The sequence below is a fragment of the Chaetodon auriga genome, chromosome 1 (genome assembly GCF_051107435.1).
Source record: "Chaetodon auriga isolate fChaAug3 chromosome 1, fChaAug3.hap1, whole genome shotgun sequence".
Classification (NCBI taxonomy): Eukaryota; Metazoa; Chordata; class Actinopteri; order Chaetodontiformes; family Chaetodontidae; genus Chaetodon; species Chaetodon auriga.
The window spans coordinates 24,532,220-24,542,497 of NC_135074.1; the positions used below are offsets into that span (position 1 = coordinate 24,532,220).

Here is a 10,278-nt window from a genome sequence, read left to right on the forward strand (position 1 = left end):
GTTACTGTCCACCACAGTTTGTAATGTACGACTGTGTGTCTGCTTGATTCACAAGTGATACTTCAGATTTTAATCTCCAAATGGTGTCATTTCTGGATTCACTGGCTGAAGTTTGGGCTGCTTCAGATGCAGCCTTTGTCAACATCCCAAACTCACTAACAAAACCGAGCAGTTGTAATGACTGCAGAGACATGGCACATACGATACCTTCCACGGGGAATACACTGGCACCTCTCATGCTGTTAATAATGCCAGGCTCATTCCTCATCCCACATGTTGTGTAAATCTTGATACTCTGAGGTGTTTTTTTGTTTGTGAGTGCAAACACATATCTCTTATTTTAAGCCATTAAGTGGTGAGACTGTTTCAGGAGCGTGCACACAGTACCCGCCGCCTGTGTGGCTGAGAACTGAGACCTTGCTGTGAAAACAGAAGTAACAAAGGAAGTTTGAGGCATCATATGTACAGCTACATATTTTGACAATGCACATTTCATCAAGCACTGTCCTTAAGTAGACCTAAAATTTTGAGTCACTTCAACTTTACCTGATAATTTCCTTTTTATGCTATTTTATACTTCTACATTTCGGAAGCCAAGATTTTACTTTTTACTCCACTAAAGTTATTTGATTTGTCACCAGTTACTGTGCAGATTTAGGTTATTAATACAAAATATAAATCAACTGAAATCATGATGTATTTAAATGGATTAAGCTCCCCAGCAGTACATAAAGTCATTAAAATTACCCCCACTTCCAACATTACTGATGCTTCCATATGAATGCATGCAATTATAATCCAGTGATATAATCTATATTATTCTGAAATGGGCCATTCTTCATTCTTCATTTTGTTTTTGTGGTATCGATCCCCAAAAACGAAAATATGATTGATTTTATATGAGCCACGTGGTGGCGCTGTTTGACTTGCCTGCCCTGGAAATATCTGAGGCGTCAAAATTCGTTATGAGACGTGATCTTTAATTTTATCAGTGCCACAAATGTGTCACTTCTTGTCGACGTGCATTAAAGCAATAGCTCAAAATGTACTCACAGAAACGTGGATGAACCCCGTGCATGAGGATGATGAACCTCCTCTGCTGAGCCATTCCCTCCGGGTCATGGTAACTTTAAATCACCTGACCTGCTGCATTTACCAGCAGTCAACACAGACGCCATCGTTCCTGCTGTGCTAAAGCAAGACAAATCAAAGGTGAGGATGTCTGCTGACAGTGCATTGTGTTAACGTGTAATAAATAGTCACTTGGTACTGAGACTTGTCTCAAACAAGCATCACTCAACGTTTAAGTCAGCGCCACTGAACCGTCAAAGTAAGATTTCAGGACTTATTACAGTACAAATGTCAAGCTAACCAGCTAGCTTGTAGCTAACCGAGTTGCCAGCCGCTCTAGCAGACAGCTCTGCCGAATCGTCGGAAAACAGCAGCTGAACTATTCCGTTACCATTTTTGAACGGCCACCAGAGGGAAAGTTAATACTTAATGACAACTACTTTGCAAATGCTAAACACGCAAAGCAGTGTCCTTTTCTTTATTAGCTAACCGTTAACTGCTAACGTTGTTTTGTAGCTAACCGAACATTAACAGTAAGGCTAGTTAGGTAGTTAGCTAGCTAACGTTTAACCTTATTTGAGATTGGGTGTTCAGGAGACGGTTCGTAAATTATCAGTCAGCAAAGCGTCAGAAGGCATCAGAAAAGATAACCAAGATGGCGAGGCAAGCGGGCAGGACAATGTTGTTTAACGTCGAAAACATTAGCAAGTCTGTAGTTCAAGTGAATGACAAAGTGTCTTTGCTTACCCTTTGTATTCAAATAAGGTGCTAACTTATCTTTATAGCTACTATTGCTCAGGTTAGCTAACAACACAGAGCTCGTGGTCAGTTGTCATTGTTTTAGTCGCCTTAGTTAAAACTATAGTAATCTAATAAACAGCTCTCTGTTAAAACCTACCATTATGAATGTTGTAATATTTTTAATTGGACGCTGTGTCATAAAAGTCGTTAATTCACCTTTATGGTTGTTTGTGAAGCCTGTGATTTATGGTGCAGCTGAATAGCATTACCCTCATTAACCTAGCTGGGTTGAAGAAAACATTATAGACATCTTTCCGTTTAAGGCAATACAGTTGTGCAACACCACAAACCACAGACTGCAAAACGAACAAAAAGTTGAGCCAACACTTCCCTGAAACAGCTGCAGCAGAAACTGAACATCATAAACTTTGTGAAAGTAACATTTAATTGCGGCACGTTTGTCCATTAGACTACGGTAATTTTAGAAAGGTGTACCTTAATAAACTGCCATGATATCTGCAGCTTGTAACATAGCATACATCAGCTAGTGGTTAACCACACAAGCACAAGTTTTTATGCATGATATGCACATTATCTTATATTTTGTTCTCCTTTAAAAGATGTACTTCCTGGACTACTTCTACTTAACTGTTTTGTTTATTGTTAAATAATAAAGCATTTGCATTTCCTTATTATCTCGTATTCTGTTGCAGGTGGTTTAAAGATTGAAGTGCTGTGTTGTGGTTTCAAATGTTCTCGTTATCCTGCCTTATTTACTGCTGTTCATTTCAGTCTGACAGGCTGCTGGCTTGCTGAGCTATCTTTGGCCACAGGTGCTCGAGCTAATGTCCATGGATCCATATCACTACCAGGGAATAACTTGTACCGTACCACTTTATGTCAGAAACTCTCAACTCTTCCTCTCAGGTTGGCTTTCAACTAATACGTCTGTAGCACTTAAGAGAACTTTACAATTTGCGTGACTCTGCACTGTGTGTTAGATATAGTAAGGCAGGTTAATATTAAACAATCTCAGCATCTTATAGCTGTTGTAGAGCACCCTGTTTGCTTAGACACGCAGCTCAGAGTGCTGCTGCTTGCTGAGTGTCAGATTGCTGTGACAGAGTTCATAGTCCCTAAGATAGGCAGCTCGACCTTGATACCATGGCCGGGAAGCAGCATGATGGCAGGTTTTGGTGTTTACAGACACATCTGTCACGTGTACTCCGTCAACAAATTAGACATGCTCACACACCGTCCCACCAAGCCTGGCTGCTTGTCAGATCAAGAGGTTGCAGGCCCCTCTAAAACTCCGTGCTGCAAGGTGTAAACTTCATGCCCTGTCTTTCCATTGGGTGGGGAATGTTGGGAAAAGTTCCTCCCGCTTCTTGCCAGCACACCTCGACTATCCTCCAATAACATCTTTGGATTTCTCATTCTCATGTCCCAACAGGCAATCCGTGATGGACTCCAGGTCTCGCAGACTTCCATGTCTGCCCAGCTTAAGGTCGTCCTACACATCCAGTCCATCAGTCTCCTCCTCATCACTGGGCTCCAGCAGGTTGTACAGTAGGGAGACAGCGCTCAACAATGACCGCTTCCCGAGGGCATCATCGGCTTACAAAGCAGATCTGGACCAACAGGTAGGCTGATGGCTTATACTTCAGGCTTATGGCAAAGAAATGGCTCAAGGTTTTGAACCCTGCATAGCATTGCTGTCTATACAGAGCTTACACCCCCCTTTATAAACTGACTTACAACACAGACAGTTTAAATTCAGATGGACTACACCACTCCCTTAGTTTGCTGTATCAGTCTTCAGAGTTTTTTTTAGATATGTGTCTGTTTCATAGCTGTCATTGGAGGTTAACACCAGCTTCATGTAATTCAGCCTGGTATGAAAGGTCATGCAGGGTGATAGTGTTGGTTTAAGTTGAATAAAACAGTCCAGAGCAACAATAACAACAACAGCAGCACTTGCTGGGCCCATGGCATCCTACTGTATCTGTGTACCTGTTCGTCTTGGGGCTTTACTCATCTGCCTTTCTGGTGTATTCCAGAGAGAGGACATTCACGTAAGCTCTTTTCTTCCATGTTCCCATTGGAACTTGGTACAGTAGCTAGCTACATCTATTAGTGGTGCAACAGTAGACTCTTTGGAGGTCTTTTTATAGGGCAGCCTAGATTCCTTGGCACACTTTGTGTATATTTTAGTCCCACTTCTCATTATGGCCTGTGTCAAAAGATAGTGTTACTGTTGGCCTGGGCCCTGTTTAGTTGTTCCTCTTCTTTCCAGAAGAGCTAGCTTGGTGCAAAGACCCAACAAACCATTCCCCTTCCATGATTCAATTTATTATGGGTACTGAGATGAGCACAAATTCAAAGACGAATCTTACAACAAAAAGGAAATTGTGTGCATTGATGTTTACATTCAGTGTTTCTCCCCAGAAACCAACCAACCAGTTGAGTGCATGTCCGTGCTCCGAAAACATTACCAAAGCCAGTCTGTTGAATATTTTAAAACCCACTGCTTACTTCCATATTAATGTCAGCGAGCAGTCTTCTTCTTCCCTGCTCTTTGTTTCTTGGCACATTACGCCCACCAAAAAAAAAAAAAGTGAGACTGTTGAAATATGTATTTCACCACACGCTTGCGCCTGTGCTGGCTGGCCCCAAGATGCAAACAAAATGGGGAACCACTCATCAAAACATGACTCCATAGTGCCACTAGTGTTTGTGTGATTGTCCCACTACAAAGAGACAGGAAGAGTGAACACGCTTTTTACCTTCTCTCCCTTTGAAGAGTTCTCGTCTCCTGGGGTCATCCAGAGACTACAGCAGCTCTGACAGTTGCTCCGCCAGCTGGAAGTTACCCTCTTCTCGAACAGCCTCCAGCAGATCTTATGACCGCCCGTGGGCTGAATCCCCTCTCAGCAGCAGGAGCAAACTGGTACTGGAGCCGTACTAATTAATAGCAGGCAAAACACAGCCTGGTGAAATGTATTCTCTAAAACTTTAAAACGTTTTAGAGTGGAGGTTAGAGGAACATTTCTGAATGATATCACTGAAATATGAATGCATTTTTTTTAATGTCTGCCTTCATTTTCCCAGACTGATTCTGAGGGGAGGTTGGGGATGCGCTCAGTTCTGTTGAACGCCACTGATGATGGCGATTCTAAAAGGGCCAAACTGTCATACAGCAACAGAGGACTGTACTCAAGAACGCCCAGCACCTCAGTTTCAGGATCCACCTATTCCAGTAATGGGCTTAGCAGTGGCAGAGGTACATAATACCAGACTTGTGGAGGTCATGAGAAAAACTGTTGCCCCAGGGAACACTCACTGATTTTTACGCCTGTATTTTATTGCTCTGATGTGGGTTGGACATGTTAATTCACACTGCATACAGTTTGTCCAGAGCGCACCCCCACCGCCTGGCTTGAGCTGCACATTCCTCATTTTAGTTGACTCACCTGCAGTGGAGAGCCAAAATTAGATGGCTGCTTTTTACCATGTTGTTAGTTCATTAGCAGTAGAAGCTAACACGGATGACCTGAAATACCAGGAAATCAAATTACATCGAGCGTCAGTGATCATTCACACTTTATACACAGGACATACTGGGTATTTAGTAGCCTGTCAGGTAGCCTGATTTGGTTTCAGTGCAGGTGGTAACAGTGGTGAAACAGTGGTGCATCTGTGATAACATGCGTGGTTTACATATTTAACAACTATAGTAAACCATATTTAAATAATTCTTTAGGGAAACATGACTGAACTAGAGTGGTGGGCTACTGGTGCACATAAATAGTTGCAAAAATGCAGCCAATGGCGTGACACTACGCCGATAAATGTCTGAACTTTGGAAGTAGGTGTTGGCTGGTGTTGAGTTTTGTTGTCAGTTGTATTCCAGGATCACGTTGCACCAGCTATTCTTAGATCCATTACAAAGTTTGTGTGTGAAATCCTTTGGGAGTTATAAGGAAGTGTTGTTTAACTTTATTACACAGCACCATTTAAACTTAAGGAACATCTTAGCAAGTAAACACTTTAGCAGCAAACATGCAGCACTGGATCAACCATGTATCAAAGAGGAAGTCACTACAAGCTGTGATGTAACTGCCAAAATAAATAGTTTTAGGAGGCCAAATGATTTATTAACGAAACTGATGATCCCATGTAAATGTAGGCATGACTTCATTTATTTATAGAGATACATGGAGAAATGTGTGTGTTTCAGATGTAATGAGTGGGTAATATGTGGTCGTGCTAACCTAACAAAGTTATTTACTCTAACATTTGAAGTTTTCTAACTTAAGGTATATTGTGTTGGGAAGGTGATGGTCAAACGTGAGGACCATCCCATTATATCTCTTTTAGCTATGTTAGCAACAGTGAGACTGAGCATATACTATGTGTAAGTACTTAGTATCTCTTAAGCTCTACTGCTTTACGTGGTGTCACCAGTTTTAATTTAGGGCTGCATAAATCTTCACTCTACTCAGCAGTAACATAAGTGTTTGTTAAGTTCACACTTGCAACCAGCTCCAGATGTTAAATGTGCTGTAACTTGGGGGTAGCTTGTGGAGCGAAAGCCTTTCTGCACGGTCTCTGTCAGCCGTAGATTTAGTCGCACTTGATCATAATTTCAACTAGCAGTTACCAGACATAGATACTAATACATGAACATCTGGACATGTAAGTAATTAGTGATGATTACACTGAAAAAATACATTTTCTTAGCCTGTATTTGGTTTATTTAAAAAGTGTACCAGATCTAAATGAGATGTCAAGTCAAATGCTTTTAAACTGGTTTGGAAAATGAACCCAGCAAATCTCAAAACAGTTTGTCTACTCGTTTCTTAACAGGTGAAAAACAAAACGACACACGCGAGTCGTCGTGGAGCTCATGCCGTTTACTCTCACAGACGTCTTCTTCCTCAGCAAAGCCGCTGTTGTCCAGGAGAGAGCTGGAGACAAAGAGTGAGCTCAGCCTCTCAGGTTTGGGAGAAAGACGGACTTCAGGATTGGGTTCCTCCTTGTGTAGGTATATTTTCTGACATAAACTCACACATAGCACGCAGCCTGCTTCAATGTATTGTTATATATAAGCCAATCCTTCTCATTTCAGATCCAACAGACAGGGTGACCTCCACATATGCACAGGGAGCTCGGCCCAAAGAGACTGCCTACCCTCCCACCTCCTCCTTCTCCTCGTCTTACTCCTCCACTAGTAGAGAAAGCTCTCTAAATCGCCACCTCTTATCTTCCACCTCCCACCGGTCTTCTCCTCTGGGGCGTGACTTCAGCAACAGAACCACAGCCCGCCTCTTGAGCGGCTCATCCACCCTCTCCTCATCTCAGGAACCAACAAGACGCCCTGAATCCTCCTCAGATATCTCCTCCTCTTCTTACTCCTCCCGCACCCCCTGGCGCACCAGTCCCCTGGCCAGACCGGAGGCCACGCTCCCTCTTAGGCCGGCCCCTGAAGGAGGAGAGCCAGAGGGCCGTCGCTCCACTCGTCACCTTTTGTCCCGTCTCTTTTCACGCCGCTCCAGCCAAGACTCCTCAAGTGGATCTTCCAGCGTTCGCTCCCTTGACGATGACAGTCCATCAATTGGCGGAGAGTCTGTGGACAGTGACGAGGGAGCCAAGATGGCTAGCGTGGAGCCCAACGCTGGAGGTTCAGAGGCGAGCACAGGTGTCCCCAGGAATCGTAGAGCAGACCTCGCCCCGATCCGGGAAAACGACAGCAACGGCTATCGTAGTGGCCTGGCTCGGCCCAGGATGTCATTGTGGAGAGAGCCTGATGTTAGCCGAAGTAATAGCACAAGCAGTGGAGGAGGCAGCAACGCCTCCTGGCTCTCCTCCTCCCTCCGCGGCCGCTGCCCTCCCCTCCTCTCTCGCCTTAGAAGACACGCTAGGGACGAGAGCGCACACTCCACAGCCGGCTTAGAAGAAAGCTACGGCCGCCCGCAGCATTTACTGAGAAGGTGGGATAACCTTGAGCATAACACATCACAGGATGATGAAGATGATGACGACGATGATGAGGATGAGGAAGAGGAGGAGGGCGATGAGGATGAAGAGGAGAAGGAGGAGGGAGCAGTTGGTTTAGAGGCCTTTGGCGCAGGTGGTCCCTGCAAACTGGAGGATGAGCCGCTGCCTGAGCTGGAAGATGCCTCGGTCGAGTTTTCTCCGCGCCGCAGACTCGGAGTGTATGAAAACGTTTCAGTGTCTATGCGTCCACTGAGCGATGTGGAGAGCCAGCTGGATGGCCAGAGGGAGAAGCCCATTTCCAGCAGGGATCAAGAGAAGCTGCGCAAGATCAAGGAGAGGTATTGGATTTTGATCTCCCTCATAAGCATGCGTTTGTTACTTCTTGTCCTCTTAGAGAACTGCTTGGTATGAGATACTGTGCTCGACTGCTGTGTCACGGGGAGTTGGATGACATGAATATCAAATGTACATCATATGGTAGCACAATCTAGCCTACAGTAGAATGCTTCATAACAGTTTCCTTCTCTAATGCCTGGTTCAGACTACACAAATTTAGCCCGATTTTAAGACACCCCTGCCAAGACATGTATACAGGCACTGTATCACCAGTGGAACTACATATCCTCCTGTCCTGCTACAGACTGCTGCTGGAGGATTCTGACGAGGAAGATGGCGACCTGTGCCGAATCTGTCAGATGGGGGAGGAATCGGCATCCAACCCCCTGATTCAGCCTTGCCGCTGCACAGGCAGCCTGCAGTACGTCCACCAGGAATGCATCAAGAGGTGGCTTCGCTCCAAGATTGGCTCGGGTAAATACAAACTTCTTAATTTGGCTGCAGCTTTCACGAAAAACCACGTCTTGTCAAACAAATCACTGTGGGGGTTTTTTTTTTCTCTTTTAGGCACAAACCTGGAGGCCATCACAACATGTGAACTCTGCAAGGAGAAACTGCGTTTGAACATAGACAACTTTGACATTCAGGAGTTATACAGGACGCACGTGCAAGTGAGTCACCATCTAATTTCCTTTTATGAGAGAATTTTAAAAAATTACAGTGCCCAATACATTCCTAATTAATTGAAGCAAATGATGTATGTTGATTTTATTATGTCACATAACGAATTGATGGACTATCCATAAAAAAAACATAAACAGCCTCACCACCAATCAGAACAGTGACGCGCTACCCATTCACCTCTCACATAAACAAGCAGCTCTGGCTGCATCCACTGGTCTTGTGCATGAAAAACGTGCAGTTTGCTGAAAGCTGCTTTTCCTGCTTTACAGTCAGAGTATGATGAGTTCATCAGCAGCGGTCTCTATCTGGTGGTGCTGCTGCATTTCTGTGAGCAGAGGTTCTCTGACGTCCTGGGAGCAGTCGATGCAGCTGGGGTGAGAACACGCACATTAACAGACACACTTCCTGGATTTACCCGTAGTGTTAATTCAGTGCTATTATGAAACTCGTGTGTTCCTGTGTTGAAGAGAAACGTCTTTTTTTTCACACCCAGTTATTCAACCTGGTGAGAATTCTTCACGAACACATGGACAATCTTGAAAGTATGTGGCTCAATCCTTCTCTACTTTGTTGTTTACAGCTCCCAGCTTCTCTGTGCATCACAGTGAACTGTAGATTGCTCTCTTGGATGTTTTCTCTGGTGTTATTTCGTGGCTGCAGAATTTGACTTTGTGTCTCTGGGTTGCAGTTCTCCACGGTGAAAGTGACGCGGAGAGCCGAGACAACAGACCGTCGATTGATTTTTCTGATCCGGAAGACGATCTTGAAGATGAGTAACAGTTATGTCAAAGTGGTGGAATGAGGGTAAAAAAAAAATAAATAAAAATAAAAATATTGGGTCGGAGGATCTGAAGTTGCAGGGCTTCTCCACGCCGTACGGTAGCTCACGCCGTTTTCACACATGCTTCTACATCGTCATATTCATCAGGAATGCAACGGCAGAGAAAAATGCCGAATGCACACAATGCGTCTCGCCTTTGTTGCAGGTGACTTTTGCAGATATGCAAACTCGAACCAGTTGGTAAAACATTCTGGTTGACAGCACCGAATTTGTTTCTGCAAGAGTGCACTTTATTCAGTTATAATCAAACACAAATGCAAGTCTTTTTAACTGTGATACCACAAGTGCTTTAATGTTTAAAGGAAAGGCAGAAATGGAAGAAGCAGGGAAGGGCAGCGTTTACGTTGTGATGCAGGATGGATGCTTTTCGGAGGGAATATAAAACCTGATTATTCCTTTTTCCGTCTGTTCTTCTCACCTTTCCCACTGAGACCCATTGAACTTAACCCATTGAACTTTCTCCATCTTCGTGTTTGAAATGCTTTATGTATGTACAAAATAAGTTTTCATGCTTATGATTTTGGGAATAAAGATTGAATGCAAACTGCCTCTCCTGCTCAGGCTTCTTACTTACGGTTACATAATTCAGACACTGATCAGCTGTG

General features: G+C 44.0%; 1 protein-coding gene across 3 annotated transcripts; it reads left to right on the plus strand.

Annotated features, from left to right (window-relative positions):
• The first annotated feature begins 1,053 nt into the window (after nucleotides 1-1,053).
• On the plus strand, nucleotides 1,054-10,222 carry marchf7 (membrane-associated ring finger (C3HC4) 7). 3 transcript variants are annotated; one of them, XM_076730934.1, is made up of 11 exons: nucleotides 1,054-1,212; nucleotides 3,266-3,455; nucleotides 4,616-4,762; nucleotides 4,924-5,095; nucleotides 6,682-6,855; nucleotides 6,944-8,150; nucleotides 8,453-8,622; nucleotides 8,716-8,819; nucleotides 9,102-9,206; nucleotides 9,326-9,374; nucleotides 9,521-10,222. In XM_076730934.1, the coding sequence occupies exons 2-11, from the start codon at nucleotides 3,276-3,278 to the stop codon at nucleotides 9,607-9,609; spliced, it is 2,397 nt and encodes a 798-aa protein (XP_076587049.1). In that variant the 5' UTR covers nucleotides 1,054-1,212; nucleotides 3,266-3,275; the 3' UTR covers nucleotides 9,610-10,222. The 3 variants fall into 3 exon arrangements, with proteins under 3 accessions (XP_076587049.1, XP_076587057.1, XP_076587066.1); XM_076730942.1 differs by having other exon boundaries at nucleotides 1,180-1,330; XM_076730951.1 differs by lacking the exon at nucleotides 1,054-1,212 and adding an exon at nucleotides 2,630-2,739.
• The last annotated feature ends 56 nt before the right edge of the window (nucleotides 10,223-10,278 follow it).

Coding starts and splice junctions, on each gene's coding strand:
- marchf7 (XM_076730934.1), top strand. CDS start 3,276: ATGGACTCCAGGTCTCGCAGACTTCCATGTCTGCCCAGCTTAAGGTCG. Junction 5,096..6,681: donor TGGGCTTAGCAGTGGCAGAG/GTACATAATACC, acceptor GTTTCTTAACAG/GTGAAAAACAAAACGACACA. Junction 8,820..9,101: donor TATACAGGACGCACGTGCAA/GTGAGTCACCAT, acceptor CCTGCTTTACAG/TCAGAGTATGATGAGTTCAT.